The 18,905-nt window shown below is 51.4% G+C and overlaps 1 protein-coding gene across 3 annotated transcripts; it reads right to left on the bottom strand.

Annotated features, from left to right (window-relative positions):
- Positions 1–1,098: 1,098 nt before the first annotated feature.
- Positions 1,099–15,156, bottom strand: LOC106845360 (histo-blood group ABO system transferase-like). Of its 3 annotated transcripts, XM_014863355.3 has the most exons (7): positions 14,901–15,156; positions 8,654–8,723; positions 7,965–8,021; positions 6,365–6,412; positions 4,194–4,229; positions 3,566–3,700; positions 1,099–2,446 (listed from the first exon to the last, which is right to left on the bottom strand). In XM_014863355.3, the coding sequence occupies exons 1-7, from the start codon at positions 14,926–14,928 to the stop codon at positions 1,756–1,758; spliced, it is 1,065 nt and encodes a 354-aa protein (XP_014718841.1). In that variant the 5' UTR covers positions 14,929–15,156; the 3' UTR covers positions 1,099–1,755. The 3 variants fall into 3 exon arrangements, with proteins under 3 accessions (XP_014718841.1, XP_070374543.1, XP_070374544.1); XM_070518442.1 differs by lacking the exon at positions 6,365–6,412; XM_070518443.1 differs by lacking the exon at positions 7,965–8,021 and having other exon boundaries at positions 14,901–15,072.
- Between the last annotated feature and the right edge of the window lie 3,749 nt (positions 15,157–18,905).

The following is an 18,905-nucleotide window of genomic DNA, read 5'->3' as shown; positions in this document are numbered from 1 at the left end:
GCTGCGCTCAGCGGTCCCAGGCAAGCCCCAGCGTCAGGAGACTGAAGGGCCTGCGAGGCGGCACCCGCGCCCCTGAAGCCTCATGGCCACGAGGTGGAGCGTGGACCAGGGAAGAACCCAGCCCAGGGCCTGTTGGGCTTTCAGGGCTCATGGCGGGGCCTCTCCCAGCCTGACCGGGTTGTGTTCATTTCTCCAGGGAGAAAACCCTTTTCCCGAATTGTTCTTATGTAAAAACGGCTGCTCAGGATTGACACAGATAAACATCCAACAGCTGCAAAGGACCCAGCAATTATGGATCTTGACCAACCGCAGCAGAGCAGTGATGGTGTCACATCTGACTTCCCTCTGTCTTCGCATGTGACAGGGGAAAGCAGGGGCAAGAAGATGCAGCCTTTAGACCATGGGAGGGCCTCTCGGAGGGACATGGAAATCGTTTGGATGTAAGAGACAGGTTTTCACCACAATTAGCCACTTCCTATCATCATCTAGAAATATTTCGTTCTCAGTAAGAGAACTGGCGGCTCCTGAGTGAACCGAGAGTTGCCTGAGGTGACGGGTGAAGGTGGTTGCTGAGCTCCAAGTCGGCGGGGGGCGGCGGACAGCGGGCTGTGCCCTGGGCTGGACGAGGGCCTGGCACCAGCCAAGAGGGTCCTGAAACAGCATCACCTTCATCTGCCACCTGCTGCCCAAGGGACCTTTCATCTTTGTCCAGACTCCAGAAAAGGCAGAGATTTGGCCTAAAGCTGGAGCTGGGTGACTGTGGCGCTGCACCCTCCTTCTGGCTCTGGAGGAGGCTGCATCTCCGGTTCCTGTTTCTCAGGAGGCGCTGAGACCACCTGCCTCCTGGGAGCTGAAGGACCTTCAGAGCACCCACTGGGCAGCTGAAGGTGGGCCTGCCACGTGCCAGGAACTTGTGTGCCTGAGGTCTGGCGTCAGGTCTAATTGTGTGTGTGTGTGTGTGGCAGGGGTGTGGTGCTGGGCTGGCCCAAATGGGGGGTGTGTGTGTAAGTGCTAGGCCTCAACAACTTCCCTCAACAGAATGTTACTGAAAGTTCAGTCTCTGAACCTGATGCCAATCTAAATAATAAGCAGAGTGTTGAGTGGAAAGGAAAGGCTTTATTGTTTTTGCCAGGTGGAGGGAACAGAGCAATGGCTAGTGCCTTAAGAACTGCTAGCTCCCTCGTTCAGAAACGACTAAAGGGTTTTAAGGTTTTGCTGTTTGCAAGGGGGGAAGAGAAGGGAATTTTGCAGGTGGGTGTCCTTGACTGTTCATCTCCGTGGTGGAGGGTAGAGTCTGGCGTCAGGAAGCCGAGGAGTTGAGGCCTGGGCTGCTTTAGTTTCCTGATATTCTCTGGACATTAGGCTCCCTGTAATAGACCTCAAGGACCTGTGATTAGTCACAAGTTTACTGGGAGCCCAGCGGGAGGCCATCTGAGCTTTAAACAATTTCTAACTTCTTTGTGATTGTAAAGCTCAGGGAGTCAGAGACTACAGAAACAAATATTTACATATTTGATGAGTGTAAGTAAAGCAGCAGAGAACAGGGAATGTGTGCTTTGGGTTTTAGCCCCATAGACGCTGGTTTCAATGGAAGGGAACCCATGTTAGGGCTGGTATTAATTAAGAGGCCGTAACAAGGACAGAAAAAGGAAGTGGGGTTACCCAGCCTGTTATAAAGGTCCCCATCAGGGCAGCGCCCCCAGGAGCGACACTGGGCGGCCGCCCACGCCCTTGCGCAGTCCTCCTGGCAGCCCGTCATCGGTTCCGGATCTCCCGGTGATTCTTGGGCACAGCCACGTATCTCAGCTTCCTCATGATGGCGGGCCAGCCCAGCAGCTTCTCGTCCCACATGTACTCCGGGGACAGCACCTTGGTGGGCTTGTGGTCCAGGAGGTACCTGTTTAGGTGGCTCTCGTCGTGCCACACGGCCTCGATGCCATTGGCCCGGTCGGCCACTATCGCCTGGTGACAGGCCTTGGTAAGCCGGTAAACCTCAGACACTGACCCCCCAAAAAAGGCCCCCATGTAGTAAAAGTCGCCCTGGTCCCGGGGGATGTGCGCCTGTGACTGCGGCCGGCGCTCGTATGGAAAAGCCTCGCGACTGGCCCGATAGTAACCGGGATGGAGGGTGCCGAAGAGCTGGGACAGGATCTCTACGCCCACGTGGTCACGGAACTTCATGTCCACGTCCGCGCACACGAGGAAGTCCACCTCGCGGAGGAAGCGCTGCTCGCAGAAGCTGCTGATCATCTCCATGCGGCTCATGGACACGTCCTGCCAGCGCGCGGAGGCCGGCACCTCGAGGACCACCATCTGCCGGCCCTCCCCGAGGGGCACGTGCGGCACATCGGCTGGCCGGTCAGTGAAGACGTAGTAGTTGACCCTGTGACCCACCATAAAGTGCTGCTCTGCCGTCTCCAGGAACAGCTTCAGGAAGACCACATATCTGCGGGGAGGCCGAGAGCAGGGGGCTGGGACAGGGTCACTGCCGAGCCCGGCGGAGGGACCCCAAAGCTTGGCGGCCAGCAGTGGGTGTGCCCTCTTCCGGAAGGCAGGTCCTCGGCTGCTTCAAGCAGCAGCCGCTCTCCTGGCCCACCCTAAGCGAGTCCATGGGCTGTGCCCCCCTAATCCTCTGCTCCCTGAGATGGGGGTCCATCAGCACCCCATCTTACATAGGAGAGACTGACAACCCCCTGCAGGTCCCCTCCCCCTCGACAAACTCCAATGCTGGGCACTGAGGTTTCTGGTTGGTGATCCCACAGACCCTTGTCCTGGGACTGGAGCAAGAATTCAGAGGCAACCCTGTGCCCCTCTTAGGCCCTGCACACCAGCTCTCTCAGGTCTGAATAGGAAAGGGGGTCTCAGGTGAGCTCTATGAGGGAAGGCTGCTCCAATCCCCATCCCTTGCGCAGGTGCTGTCGTCAGCTCCACTTTCCAGAGGCTCAGAGAAGTCAAGTCACTTGCCTGCAGTTCATTCGCCATGAAGTCACCCAACCCTGGTGTCCCAGGGCCTCACTGGTCAGCTCCTTCTCAGGGGTCTGGGACCGAGTGCTGAGCCTGACCTGGCTGTCCCCCTCGCTGCCCCCCATCCTGTATCTGAGCACCCGGAGGAGCCCAGATCTGTGGGTACCACCTTTTTACTTGTCCAAGGAGGCCACAGGCTTCCTCCCTCCTACCTGCTTCTCTGGTTGGTGGAGGGACCCCCTGCAGCCTTGACAGAGGGTCCGTGGCTGCTCCCAGGCTCATCAGGGGCATGTGCTGGGGTCACTGACATGTCTGCCACGGTGGCGGGGGGGGGGGGCGGGGGGGGAGGCACAGGACACAGACAGTAGGCTGGAGCTATGATCCTGGGTGACATGCAGCCTCCTGAGAAGGAGCGGGTGGCATCCATTCGCTGAGCCCAGGAGGACACAGTAAGACCACTGAGTGAACAGCCTTTCACATCTACCCCTCGGGAGGACAAGGCAGGCGCCGCCTCACTCTGCCCTGGACACAAGGACAGACCTTGATGTCCCTGGTCACTCCCTCCTCCCGGTCTCTATCCTCTGTCATCTCGCTTTCTTACTTTTTAATGGCAAACACCGTGATTCCGATGGTGGCATTCTGGAGTCGGAACTGCTCGTTCAGGATGTCAGTGTTGAAGGTCGCCTCCCAGATGATGGGGGCCAGCCAAGGGGTAAGGACAAGGACATCTTTCCTACTGCACGGTGAGAAAGCCACGGGGCAACGTGTGAGCTGGCGGGAGGGTGAACACACTCGTCCCTGGTGCTTGTCACCCCCACCTGGGACCCCCCTACTCAGCCTCCGTCCCCTTGCTGCCCCCAGGCATTCGCAGGGAACCAACCAGATGCAAAGCCAGACTCCAATCTGTGCACATGCCTCCAGCTGGCTCAGAACGCTGGACCCGCTGGCTCAGAGTGGGCACCGGGATTTGCCAGCAGAGGGGTGGGCCCCTCCCCAAGCTCCCCTCACATCTTTGCATACTTTTTGGTGCACAGAGCATAGAAAACAAGAAATGTAAGCCACAGAAGGAGAAGAGGACAGAGAATATCTGTGGGCTCCACTTCAGCTCTCGGAAAGACCCCAGAGGAAAAGAGTACAAAGCAAGCTCCCGCAGTGACTTCAAGGAAACCGCCCTCCAGTGCCTTTAGGACAGTGCCCAGGGCTGCAGCAAATTTCAGTACATTACTCACGAGGGTGTGAGCACCTTGGGCTGCGGATACACCATCCTGAAAAAGAACACCCGTGAAGTGAGTGCGCAGGAAGTTTGATGGACGCCCTAGAGGTGGGGCTGGTGGAGCTGTGAAAGCAGAGGAGGGTCTGTCTCCTCCCAGGACCAGGGACCCTGGCAGGCTGCACTCGGTCTCACAGTGTCAGTTTCACCCTTTGTAAAATGGGCAACGGAGCAAAGAGACCTCAGGTGCACTGCCTTCCTCTTGCCTAAGGTGTTGTAATTCACCGTGGGCGTGGGCGGGAGGGAGCCAGAAGTGGCGTCAATCCTGGGTAGTTCCCACGAGGGACTATCCAAAGGAAAGCCGGCCCAAAGGAAAGGCAGTCCACCTGGGCCCGCAGCTCCTTTGCCCCTTCACTGGTGGGGGACAGGGGCAGGTGACCAGGTTCCCAGAGCCCAGGCCTCCTGTGTGCAAAGTGGGGAGAGGAACACCTCCCCGACTTGGTTGTCACAGGACCAGCTCCAACGTGAGCTTAAAGCACCGTCAGGTGCAGCAACCCTGGGAAATTTGTGAGTGGTGGCCCTGGCCCAACTACAGTATTGTGGAGTCCCCAGGAAGAGGAGCCAGTGGGCACGCGTCATCCGCAGTAATGACTGCAATTAGCATTTCCTGGGATGGCGTTTAAAGCAGGGCACTTTTCCCTTTTTAGGGAAAAGGAAGGAAATTCTGCAACATGCTACTCCATGGATGAACCTTGAGGACATGATGCAAGTGAAATAAGCCAGTCACAAGGACAAATGCTCTATGATTCCACTTACATGAGGGATCTAGAGTCATCAAATCCAGAGACAGGAGGTAGAAAGGTGGTTCCAGGGGCTGGGGGGGAGGGGCTGGGGTGAGTGTTTAATGGGGACAGAGCTTCACTTTGGAAAGATGAAGAAATTCTGGAGATGGATGGTGGGGATGGTTGCACAGCAATGTGACGTATTTAAGGCCACTGAACTGTGAGCTTAAAAATGGTTAAGATGGTAAGTTTTAGGTCCTGTGTATTTTACCATAGTTAAAAGTTTTTTTAAAAAAGTAGGGTGGGGGCCAGCCCCAGTGGCCTAGTGGTTAAGTTCGGCATACTCCACTTGAGCGGCCTGGGTTCGGTTCCTGGGTGCAGACCTTTACCACTCATCTGTCAGTGGCTGTGGTGACAGCTCCCATTAAAAAAAGAGGAAGATTGGCAGTGAATGTTAGCTCAGGATGAATCTTCCTCAGCAAAAGAAGAAAGAAAGAAAGAAAAATAAATAGGGCAGGCCTAGTGGCATAGCGGTTAAGTTCCCAGGCTCTACTTTGGTGGCCCAGGTTTTGCAGGTTCAGATCCCAGGCACGGACCTACACATCGCTTACCAAACCATGCTGTGGCAGGCATCCCACATATAAAAAAAAAATAGAGGAAAATGGGCACAGATCTTAGCTCAGGACCAATCTTCCTCAGCAAAAAAAGGAGGATTGGCGATGGATATTAGCTCAGGGCTAATCTTCCTCAGGAAAAAAAAAAAGAAAGAAAAAGAAAAAAGAAAAAGTGGGGTTGGGGCTGGCCCTGTGGCCGAGTGGTTAAGTTCCTGTGCTCCGCTGCAGGTGGCCCAGTGTTTCGTTGGTTCAAGTCCTGGGCGTGGACGTGGCACTGCTCATCAAACCACGCTGAGGCAGCGTCCCACATGCCACAACTAGAAGGACCCACAACGAAGAATATACAACTATGTAGTGGAGGGCTTTGGGGAGAAAAAGGAAAAAAATAAAATCTTTAAAAAAAAAAAAAGTGGGGTGGCCACCTTGTCCCAGACTGCCTGAGACTTTTCTGGTGTCGCCACTGACAAAGGCCCACATCCCAGAGCCCCTCCGCCCAAACCTCTGAGCCCTGGCAAACCAGGCCAGTTGGTCCCCTCTTTAATAGCCAGATGCCATGGAGCTGGTCAAAACCGAAGCACCAGCTATTCCTGGATCTTTCCGTGGCTGCAGGAGGAGGGCAGTGTCAGACCCGGCCTCAGGGAAGGGAGCAGCATGCTCCATGGGAGGCGGAGGCGCAGGAGGAAGACAGCCTGTCCCAGTGGCCACGCCCCTCTCCCCATGCCTCTCTCCTGGAGCACACACTCCGCCTGGAGGGCAGGTATCAGATGGGGAGGCACCACATAAAGACATTGTACCTCGACAGTTTCACAACTTGCAGGCCGACTGATTCCCTTCCAGCCTCACTGCAGAATGAGAACACAGAAAGGGGGTTTTAGCAGGAAAAATCAGGGTTCATGGATCACAGCCGGGGGTCCCAGTAGATGGGGACAGTAGCAGCCTGGAGTGTGGAGACAGGGTCCATCTGAAACATGCCAGAACAGCCGTCGCTGTGGGCAGTGGGTCTGATGCTGGCCTGTGTCCCGGCATGTCCCTAGACACTGTGACACCAGACACTGCAGTCGGAGGTTCACCCTCTGCCAATCTGCAGACCCCACGTCCACCAGACGCTGCTGAGCTGTGACTGCACAGCTGGTGGTTTCAAGACGCACAAGTCCGAATTCTGAGGCTCCCGCCCATCACGGTGGGTCTGTGCTCTGCCACTTGCACACAGACTGGCCTTGGTCTCAAGAGTCTGACAAATAAAATACGGCTGTGAGGTGATGCTATGGGACTCCTGAAGTCAGGTCGGAGAAGGCATACAACTCTGTCTCTTTTGGGGACACTGATCTTGGACCCTCCCAAGCAAGCTGAGAGGAAGCCCAGGCACTCGGGGGCTCAGCCGAGAGACAGCATCGACAGCCGGAGCTTGGAGGAGGCCTTTGAGCCGACCCCAGCCCAGCCACTGTCTGCCCACATTGGCCTGAGAAGGGAACCATCCAGCTGAGCCCAGGCAACCCCAGGACCTGGAGAGACACAGGGATCGATGGCTGACTGTTTCACATCATGAATTGGGGTTTGTTATGCAGCAGACGACTGATCCGAGGAGGAACTGGCCAGATACAGAGGGTGGGAGGAGAGAGGAGGGGCCCTGGCAGAGGGCAGAGTACATGCAAAGGCCCCGTCAGGATCGCATGGCACATGCAGGACCAAGACAGACCCCCCGGCCTGGACCACAGAGTTGAGGGCCGCCGTGGGAGAGATGCAGCTGTAGAGGCCGCGCAGGTGGGGAGCAGTCCACAGGGGGCTCATACGTTATGTTCCGGAAAGATCACTCTGGCTTAGGGAGGAGAATGGGGTCGGGGAAGAGGAGAGGGCGGTGAGCATAAAGGCTGCTGGGAAGAAGAAGGGGACCTCAGCCAGAGCAGCAGAGGGGGCAGAGGGCCAGGAACTGGCCAGGTGCTTCCAGGCAGGACGGAGAGGCCTGGTACAGAGCAGCATGGGGGGAGGATGAAGGGAGAGACAAGCATGACTCCCGGGTTTCTGCCTTGGGCACCGGGGAGGGAGGCGAGGCCATTCACCGAATAGGTACTCAACAGGAGGAGCAGGGCGGGGAGCAAGAGGCCATGGGTCACAATGGGACACGTGGGTGACCCCCAGGGTGGGAAGTCAGAAGGGATGTTGAGGCTGAAGCCAGACCCGTGGGAGTCAGTCCTGACCAGGTGACCCTTCAAGGCCACAGAAGCAGCTGAGCTGCTCTGAGCAGAGTGGAGAGAGGGAAGAGGAGGAGGCCCAGACCCACCGATGGATCAGCCCAGGCAGGGGACCCACGAAGCAGCCACCACTGCCCCCTAGCACCTGGCCAGTCCTTGAGCTGGCTCTCACAGCGGTGTGACCCTGACTTTCACCCTCACTCACCCTGCCCCTGCTCGCCTGCTCCACAGCACCGGGCTTCTTGGGCTCAGGAAACCAGCGCTGTGGGAAGAGTCACCAAAGGCCACTGTTGAGGAGGGCAGACCCGGGATGGCCTGTCCATCATGCCCTCGCAAAGCAGGAGCTGGTGCCCATGTGGTGAGTCCAGAGCTCGCTGGTGCGGCTGCTGGGCCTCGGGCAGGGCCGGAGCAACTCCCCAAAGCTTGGGCGACTTGTTACACGTCACGGAGGTGGCAGGAGGGGTGGTCACTGTGGACAGTGCTGCTGTCTGAGCTCCTCTGGCAGCTGCAGCAGGTCCCTGTGCACAGTCAGCGCAGCCTCGAGACTGTGGCAGGGAGCGATTCCTGGCAGCGTCCAGGAACACTGCCCCATACCTTCTCCATCTGGACGTGGCTAACAGCACAGCTCCCAATGGCCTTCCCCACTGCCCAGCCACACAGCTCACGGGGGCTTCGTGGCCTCGCCCCCAACTCCCCATGGGGGGAAGACAGCTCACTCACAAGGTGAGGCTTCAAGAAGAGGGTGTGTGTGACTGGCCGGAACTGGGAGATCGCTGTCATCAGTCCTGTCATCACTGCTGCGATACTGGGGTGGGGACCCCACAAGGATGTGATTCGCACTATTCTGCTTCTCCCCAAGCCTGGCAGGCCTCAACGGCCATGAACATTTCTTACCCAAAGAAGACCAAGACGAGCATTATCAGGAGAAAGGTCACAGGACGAAGCAGGTAGCATTTTGGTTTTCCTGAAAAAACAGCCGTGGAAACCAGGTCACTCCTCTCTCCTCCTCCCGTCCACCCACTGCTCTCTTCTCATGACTCAGACGTCAGGTCCTGAGACAGCCCCCTCCCCTTGCAGGTGGAGATCAGTTTCTCCTCTCCCGTAGAGAGAGGTGCAGGGTGTTGGTTCCTCCTGGCACATGGCCCAGGTGTTCCCTCCAAAACCCGGAGTTACTCTCCCCTCCTGACAGCCCCTTTCCACCAAGTGCCTTTCCCTGGAGCCTGAAATGACCGCACTGAAATGACCACCGGAGGACCCCTGCTGACCCTCCCGTCAAGGGGCTGGGACCACAATAACCAGAACTCCCCTCCAGGAGCAAGTGACCCTCTGCCCCCAAGCATTTCACAGACCCCTGTAGCTCCTGCACTTCGAAACAATCGCTGGTCTTTGTTTGTGGTGATTTCTACATTTATGAAAGTGGTATATTCACAAGGTCAAGATTTCAAAGGCTTCCATGTGGAAAGAGCACCTCCGCGCCCCTCCCCCCATCAGCCCTGCAGGACTGCTCTCCCCCTGCTTCTCTGATCCTACCCTGCTCTCCTGCTCCTGCCCCCGCGTTTCTAAACCCCATGCCCACGGAACAGTGTATCTCTAATATTTTCCTGAAACCGAGCAACACGGGTGGTAAAATTTGAGCCTTTACATGTTTAAATGAATTTTTTCATTTTTGCAGTTTCTAGATAGTTTGTCGGGCAGTCTAGGTTGGAAATAATTTCCCTTCCATTTTGAAAAAATGGTTCCATGTCTCTTTTTTTAAACTTTTAAAGTCAATCTCATTTGAGGTTTAATTTATATCCAATAAAATGTACCCACTGTAGGGACACAGTTTGACGAGTTTTCAACAGTGTATACACACGGGGAACCACCACCCCAGCCAAGATACACATTTCCATAACCTAATAAGTCCTCGCCCCGGTCTGCCCTTTTCCAGTCAAACACCACACACCCTTGCCCCGGGCAACCCCTGATCTTCTTCCCTCACTACAGATTTCCCTTCTCAGGCATTTCTAAATGGAATCCTACAGTCCATACTCTGCTGTCTGGCTTCATTCACACAGCATCATGTTTTGTTATGTTTTGTCTGTTTTGTTTTTTTGGTGAAGAGGATTGGCCCTGAACTAACATCTGTACCAATCTTCCTCTATTTTGTATGAGGATGCCACCATAGTGTGGCTCATGAGTGGTGTGTAGGTCTGCGCCTGGGATCCGAACCTGTGAACCCCAGGCCGCCGAAGTGGAGCACGCAGACTTAACCACTACACCGCCGGGCTGGCTCCAGCATCATGTTTTTAAGATTCATTCATGCTCTTGCATGTATCATTTTTTCTTACTGCAAGGAGTCCTCCACTGTTGACATGCCCCAAATTGCTTATCGTTTCACCTGCTCACAGACATTTCGGGGTTTTCCCCTTATTGGGGCCTAGCACAAAGCTTCTATAAACATTTATGTCCAGGTATGTTTTTTGACACAAGCTTTCCATTCTCTCGAGCAAATACCTAGGAGTGGAAGGGACGGGTCACATGTTAAGTGTATGTTTAACTTCGTAAGAAACTGCTTAATCGTTTTGCAAAGTGGCTGGAGGATTTCCCGACCCCGTGGGTAATGCGTGAGAACTCCAGTGTCTCCACATTCTTGTCAGCCTTGGATAGTCATCTTTTCAGCTTTACATTCTGGAGGGCGTGGGGTGGCATCTCACTGTGGCTTCTGGCGAGTCACAATGGCATACTAGAAAGTTCTACTTGATACAAAGGAAGACAGTAAAGGAAGAACAGAAGAGCAAAAAGATAGGAAACACACGGAAGACGGATAGCTAAACGGCAGCTGGAAATCCAACCGCAGCAATAACACTGAAGGTGAAAAGATTAGACACTAACTGAAGGCAGAGGAAGCGAGACTCAATTTAAGAAAAGAACTTCCATATAAGCTGTCTACATGAGAGCTATTTAGGGAAAAAAGCACAAATAGACCCAAAGTGAAAGGACAGTAAAAGATGTATCATGCAAACGGTAAGCACAAAGCAGCTGGAGCAGCAATAGTAACATCAGACGAAACAGACTGAGGCCAAAAATGCTACGGGACACAAAGAGAACATTTTACAATGACAAAAGTTCATCCCGTGAGCAAGCTATAACAAACGTAAATGTACGCACACCTAGCAACCCAGCCCCAAAAGGCAGGAAGCAAAAACTGACAGAACTGAAAACAGAAATAGTTAATTCCACAATAATGGTCGGATGCTTCAAAATCCTACTCCACTCTCAATAACGGGTGGGATAGTTCGATAGGAAATTGGCAGACATGGAACACTTATCAACATTATAAGCTAACCTCGCTGACACCTCTCCAATACTCCACCCAAAACAGCAAAATACACATTCTCCTCAAGGGGCCATAAATATTCTGCAAGATGCACCACATATGAGGTCACAAAACAAATGTAAAAGAATTTAAAAGAACTGACATAACACAAAGTATGTTCTCTAACCACAATGGAATGAAAGTAGAAATCAATAACAAAGGAGCTTTGGCAAATCCACAAATATGTGAAAATTAAACAGCATGCTTCCAAACCACCAATGTGTCAAAGAAGAAAATAAAAAAATATTCTGAGCTGAATAAAAAATAAAGCATAACATCCCAAAATTTACAGGATGAAGCTGAAGCCATTTTTAGAGGGAAATTTATAATTATAAATACCTAGTTGAGAAAAGAAAAATCTCAGATCAATACTTAAGTTTCCATGTTAAGAAAGTAGAAAAAGAAAAAGGAGCAGATAAAACCCAAAGTGAGAAGGGAGAAAATAATAAAGATTAGAGTGAAAATAAATTAATAGAAAACATAAAGAAAAAAAACAATGAAACCAAACAATAAAATTGATAAAGCTGTAGCTAGGCTGACCAAATTTAAAGAGAGAGAGAGAGAGCATAAATGACGAAAATCAGGAGTGACAGAGGATACACCAACACCAATCTTACAGAAATTAAAAGGATTTTAAGGGAACGCTATTAACAACTGTTTGCCAACAATTTAGACAACTTAGATGAAATGCACAAACTCTTGAAAGATACAAGCTACAAAACTCTTAGAAGAAAACAGAACTAAATCTTTGTGACATTGGGTTAAGCAAAGAATTCCCACATATGACCCAAAACCCACAAACAATAAAATGTTAAATTGGAGTTAATCCAAATCAAAACTTTTCAAAAAAACCATTAAGAAACTGAAAAGACAAGTCATAGATAGGGAGAAAGTATTTGCAAATCATGTATCTGATAAGGAACAGGTACCCAGAATATAAAGGAATCCTAAAACTCAACAAAGAAGACGTGTACTCCAATTTTAAAAAGGCAAAAAATCTTAATAGACATTTCACCAAAGATACTCAAACAGCTAATAAGCACATGGAAAGATGCTCAACATCATTAGCCATCAGGGAAAAGTAAATCCAAACCACAAGGAGGGGCCAGCCCAGTGGTGTAGCAGTTAAGTTCGAGCACCTCGCTTCAGAGGCCTGGGGTTCGCAGGCGCAGATCCCAGGTATGGACCTATGCACTGCTCATCAAGCCATGCTGTGGCAGCATCCCACAAATAAAGTGGAGGAAGATGGGCACGGATGTTAGCTCATGGCCAGTCTACCTCAGCAAAAAGAGGAGGATTGGCAGCAGGTGTTAGCTCAGGGCTAATCTTCCTCCAAAAAAAAAAAAAAAATAGCAAGGAGATAACACTTCATATCCACAAGAGTGGCTGTAACAAGTGTTGGTGAGGATGTGGAGAAATTGGAACCTCATACACCGCTGATGGGGATGTCAAATGGTAAAGCCACTTTGCAAAAGAGTTTGGTAGCTTCTTAAAACATTAAACACATATTTACCATCTGACCCAATGATTCCACTGCTAGGTATCTACCCAAGAGAAAGGAAAACATACGTGCACACAAAGACTTGTACACAAATGTTCAAAGCAGTGTTCAAAAAACTAAGAAGTGGAAACAACCCAAATGCCCATCCACAGATGAATTCCGTTGCAGCCCCACAACAATTATTCAGCCACCAACAGGAATGAGATGCTGCTACACGCTACGACACGGAGGCACCCTGAGGACGGGATGGTAAGACAAAGGCTGGAGATGCGAACAGGGAGGGATCGCAAATGGGCATCAGGGAATTCTGGGGGGGATGGGAAAGTTCTAAAATTGATGACACAACTCTGCAAACTGACTAAAAATAGCTGAGTAGTACCCTTCAAACAGATAAGTGTTGTGGTGTGTAAACGAAAACTCAACAAAGCTGTTTAGGAAAGCAAAGCCATCAGGAAGAGATCACCGGCCCCAGGCTGAAGGGAGAGGACAGCTCAGCAGAGACTGCCCCGAAGTCCTGCTTGTAATTCTGGGTGAGATTTTGCTCCCTTCTTCCCCGGTCATTGGGGAGACCTGCCACAATGAGAGGAGAGCCAGAACTCCTGCACGGGGCTGTCAGGCCTCCAGGGAGCCAGGTCTTGGCGTGGAGTCAGGCATCTCCTAGGAGCCACCCACACAGCAGCCACCTTGCCACCTGCCAACTTCATCCTTTACCCTCCACGTCCCCTTCTCACCACTCTCAGGCCGGCTTCCCTTCCTCAGCCCCCTGCCCTCCTTCTCTCCCCTAACACGCCCGCTGCCCTACCGATTTCTGGGGCAGAGCCATCCCCGGTGCCAGGTCCTCTCCCTGGCACGCTCATGCCCCAGATCTTCACACACTGGGCGCCTCCCCATTCATGCCTCTAAGGCCACCTCCTCAGCTGGCTCACTGTGGCAGCTGTCCTTCCCAGCACCAGGCCTCCTGTTACTTAATCAATGAATGAACACATGAATGAACGTGACCCTGGGAATGGGGATTCCTTTGCCAGGTTTCTCAAAAGACCTGAACATCTTCATCTTGGAGTTTGCATCCGGTCAGTCATGGGCCAAAATTTGCTGGAACCCCAGGGGTATGGAGACCAATGGCAGAGTCCCTGGTCCTCCGAGGGTCCAGAGCAGGTGAAAGATGGTCCAATAACCTGAAGCCCGACCAGGACAGTGTAAGACCCGGGGCATGAGTGACGCTGGGGAGACGGATGTGTTCATTACCTTGATCGGGGCCACTGCACTTCGTGTGTTGTTTATTGTACTTTTAAAAACTGTTAAAATATTTTAAGAGGGGAAAAAAGGAACAACAGCAAAAGGAAGGAAGGACCACAAGGAGGGTTGGGGAGGGATGCAGAGAGCGCCAGCAGCAGGTGAAGAGCATCTCTGCGGTCAGACCTGGATTCCAGACTCCATTCTGCCCCCGTGGGAGCGGGACAGTGGCCTCAATCTGGCGAAACCAGTTTTCTCTGGCGAAAATGGGACGAACACTCACCTCCCAGGGTGTCCGGAAGGGTCAGGGGCATAGACGGAGTCCTGGCTCACAGTGAACGCTAACCAGCTGTGAGTATTCTGCAGGGCAGGGGCGAGATGTGCCAGCACACCCACCTGGTTTTTTCCTGAAAACTTGCACTCTTCCTGCCCTGCCCTCCTCCCCTAAACCCAGGCGAGGCCTCTGTCCATCTCAGGCCCTCCTGAACCCAACATGTGCTCTAAATTAAGGGCTCTGTGCCCTGGGGCCGCGTGGGCCTGGCTTTCGTCCCCCTCCCAGCCCTGCCCACAGATCTGCGGCCCCGCCGGCGCCCGCGCCCCTGCGCCCCGCTCTCCGGACTCCGCACCTCCGCCTGGCCAGCCTGGAGCTCTTCCAGGCACAGCAGGTGCCCAGGGGACCGTGACAAAGGAACAGGGCTGAGCTGGCGCGGCGAGCAGCCCCCAGCCTTCCGCAGGGGCGGAGCGGGCTGCCCCGGCCCTCGCCGGTCCCCAGGCGGCAGCTCCGGGAAGCCCCTGCAGGGAACGGCGGGGGCGTGGACAGCGGGGCGCGGGAGATTCCTGGAGACGGCAGGGCCACCCGACCTACCGAGGACCAGGCTCGGACCTTGCCAACGGGTCCCGAGTACCTGGGCCCCAGGAGGCTCCAGACCTCCCTTCGCGGCCGCTCCGCAGGCGACTTCGGGCGCCCTCCCGGCCCAGCCCTCGGGCGCCGTGCGCGGTTTGCCCGCCAGGACCCTTCCTCCTGGGGGACCTCGGGGACCGCCACTCACGGGCCTGCGTCCGCAGCAGCTCGGCCATGGCCCCGCGTCCAACAGCGGCAGCCTCGGGTTCCCTCCGCGCTGCCAGGGCGCCCGCTCCTCCGCGACCTTCCGCCCGGGCCTCCGGGGCGGGGTGAGGCCGACCCCGCAGACCCCGAGGCGTCCACGTGCTGCCCGCTCCGCCCGCGGCCAGGACTCCGGGAGGTGGGACCGATCGAAGGAACAGCGGGGCGCAGAGGCTAGCACCGGTCCCCGGGCACCATGGCTCGGGGTCGGGGGGAGGAGAACGGGCGGGGCCTCCTCCATACGCACCAATGAGGCCGCGCGCCTCTCCCAGCCCGCCCCCCGACCCCCGACCCCCGACCCCCGGGGCGCGTCCCCGACACCCCGTCCCACGCACTAGTCTGGGCAGAGCCACGCGTCCCCGAGCCCCGACGCCCCTTTTCCATACAACTACTGCCGTCCCCCCAAAGGGTGGCCGCTTTCTGATCTTGATCGTCGACCATCGATCGCAGAGGCGTTCGCCTGTGCTTGGACGTGGCGCACATGGAATCCAACAGTCTGTGCGCTTTTCTGTCTCGTCTCTTGGGCTCGGCATCACGTTTCAAAGACTCCGCCGTGTGTCCCACACATCCGCGGTGTGTTCATTCTCCTTGCTGAGCAGTGTTCCGCTGTTGCCTTATCCGCTCCTCTGTTGGGGGACATCTGGATTTTATCCAGTTGGAGGGCGTTATCGCTAATGCTGATAGAAACTTTCTTGCACCAGCCTTTTTGTGGCTACGTTTTCAGCTCTCTTGGGTAAATATGGGGGAGTGGAATGAAAAGTTATAGGGTAGATGTATATTTAACTTTATAAGAAATTGCCAGACATTCTCCAAAGTGTTTGTACCATGTTGTGTACATTCTTTTCAACTACCCATGAAAATTTTTTGAGTGATCCATCTGTAAGCCATAGAAGCAACTCAACAAATTCCCCAAAGTTGAAATTGTGCAGCTCACTTTATTCCTACTACAAAACTATATATCTAGGAACAAACAACGTAACAAGAAACAAAGCTAACTTCTTGGAAATTTAAAAATTACTATTCTAAATAATTTTGAGTTAAAGAGAAAATAAAAGCAGACTATTTAGAAATGAGTGACAACGTGGACACTGGATATAAATGCCTGAGGGACACAACTTGCACTCTACTCAGAAAGAAAGTTGAAGGCATGTGGTTTTCTCAGAAACAAGCAGCCTTCCCAATAAATGACCCTGTTAACCAGGCATTCTACTCAAGAATGCTAGGAAAAAATAAACTAAAATAAAGTTGAAGGAATAAATTAATAAGCATGAAAGCAGACACTACCATTTAATAAACATACAAATAGTAGGCCAGATGCTTCTTTTTAAAAATAAAATAAAATAATCTCTGATACCTGTGTAAGAAGGTCAGAAAAAAGGAGAGAGAAAGCACAAATAAACAGCAGTAGAAATAAGAAGATGATTTTAGATACAGAGATTTTAAAGTTATTTCAAAATTGCACTGCCATTCTTTTTGCCAACAAATTAAAAAATCAATATGAAATAGATTTTCCAAGAAAATATAAATGATCAAAATTGACTCGAGAAGTAGAAACTTCAATAAATTACAACAGAAGGAGCTGCATGTGCCATAGAAGGAGATAAAAAAACTAATTTACCACCATAAACTGCACTCGGTTCCACGGGTTTTCTGAGTAAAAACAAAGTTCAAGATTATTCAAATATCCCAGAACATAGAAAATAATGAAGAGTTGTGAATTCAATGTGCTAGCCTATCTAGACCACATACCAAAATCTACTGAGAAGATTCAGAAAGGAAACCATCGGGGCCGGCCGGTGGCGAAGTGGTTAAGTGTCCGTGCTCCAGTTCGACGGCCCAGAGTTTTGCAGGTTCGGATCCTGGGCGCAGACATGGCACCGCCCATCAGGCCATGCTGAGGTGGCATCCCCCATGCCACAACTAGAAGGACCCATAACTAAGAATATACAACTATTTAGCAGGGGGCTTTGGGAAGGAAAAAAATAATAATAAATTAATCTTTAAAAAAAAACAAAGAAAAGAAAGGAAACCATCGATCAACCTTACTGGTGAATATGGACCTAAGAAATAATAAATCCGTATGCTAGATATAAATAATTGAGGTATTATTTAGGATTTATTCCAGATTTGTGAGGACAATTCAATTCATAAATAAACTGCAATTCACTTATATTAATAGTATGAGAGACTGAGATGATATGATTATCACAATAGATTACAAAAAGACTTGACAAAACTCAAAACCCTTTACTGGTTTAAGAAAAAAACTACAGCAGTCATTAAGCAGGAATACAAAGAAATATTCTAAATTTAACAAAGAGAAATTATCATGAAGCAACAACTCTGTTTCTAACGGTAAGTCGGCAGTAATATTCCAATTGAAGTAAGAAATGTGACTAGGACACTGCCCATCAGCATTTCTTTGGAGGTTCTGCAATAACCGAGAAAAGCAGAAAGAAGGAGAAGGAGCAGCAGCAGAAGAAAGGCTTGTGGGGAGTAAAATAAAATACACAAGTAAGCTGAATGGTAACTTAGGGAGAAGCAGACAGTGTAAATAAAATTAGGCCTACAGACACACCACCCTCCCCCACCCCCAGAATCAACAGGTCAAGGACAATAAATAAATAGATAAATCTGTTTATTACCACTGGTTGGCCTGAGATGTTACCAAAAGTAAACATGTGGCTCTTTGCATAATTTTGATTACCGATCCACATTGTGGCTGTATTTACCTGGAAGGAAAACAACTAGCATGAGGGCTCATGGGGCCAAACCAATACAGGTCATATCCTTAGACTAAAAAACAGTAAATTTAGAAAGGAACAATTAAAGGATTGCAACAACAAATAAACGAAATGAACCACATCGAAAAAAAAAAAGGGGGGAAAATTACTGTTCTAACTAACTTTGCGTCAAAGAGGAAAGAAACCCAGACTAATTAGAAATGAGTGACAATGAGAACACTAGACACAGAAGCTTGAGGGGTGGCCCAGGACACCAAGCCCCTTCTCCATGATGTAATGACATAGTGACACCATGGGAAGTGGTCATGCCTAAGGAGGTCTTGGGAGCAGGCAACACTGTGGGAGCACCCAGAGAATGGTACAGACCACCTGACTGGATGTCCTGTGTAGAAATACAGATGGGATCCAAAGAAGTGTGATTTGAGGGGATACATGAATCCAAGTGTTCATGTAGGAGACCTTCTGGGGGACAGCCAACCTGCATACACACGTCTGCCAACTTGCCAGCATTGCTGAATGGAGGAAACTAAAAACAGGGCCAAGGAGAAGCTCTTATTCCATGTGCCCTAAATGAGCTGGCCTGGGATTACCTAGATTCAGACTGTGTAGATTGGTCTCCCTGTTTACCATGACCCTGAGCGCTGGACAGGTCTCAAAAGGGAAGGAAAAGAGAAAGTCAACAGGAGTACTAGAAAGGAAAGAACTAAAAGTATTATTATTATTCATTGCTGATGTGATTATCTATCTAGAAATTTCGAGAGAATCAATTGGGGAAAAAATCTGCTAAGACTTATAAAAGGTTTTAATAATTTAGCCAGATGCCTGATATATAGGCTGTACAAGGATAAATAGCTTTTGTATACACTATATGCCAGCAATAACTAATTAACAAATGTAATAGAAGGAATCAGCCAACTATGGCCTGTGGGCCAAATCTGTCTCACTGCCTGCTTTTGGAAATAAATTCTTATTGGAACACAGCTGTACTCATTTGCACTCTAGGGACAGAGATGAATAATTGTGACAGAGACTGCATGACCCATAAGCCCTAAAACATTTACTATTTGGCCCTCTACAGAAAAAATTTGCTGGCTCCTGGTAATAGGAATAAAACATGCATACATAATAGCCATAAAAACCATTAAATGCCTAGAGATGAACTTCCCAACCACGTGCAATGTGTATAAACGAAAACGAGGAGGTTCTGC

The sequence above is a fragment of the Equus asinus genome, chromosome 10, assembly GCF_041296235.1.
Source record: "Equus asinus isolate D_3611 breed Donkey chromosome 10, EquAss-T2T_v2, whole genome shotgun sequence".
Classification (NCBI taxonomy): domain Eukaryota; kingdom Metazoa; phylum Chordata; class Mammalia; order Perissodactyla; family Equidae; genus Equus; species Equus asinus.
This window is presented reverse-complemented; position numbering and strand designations above follow the sequence as displayed.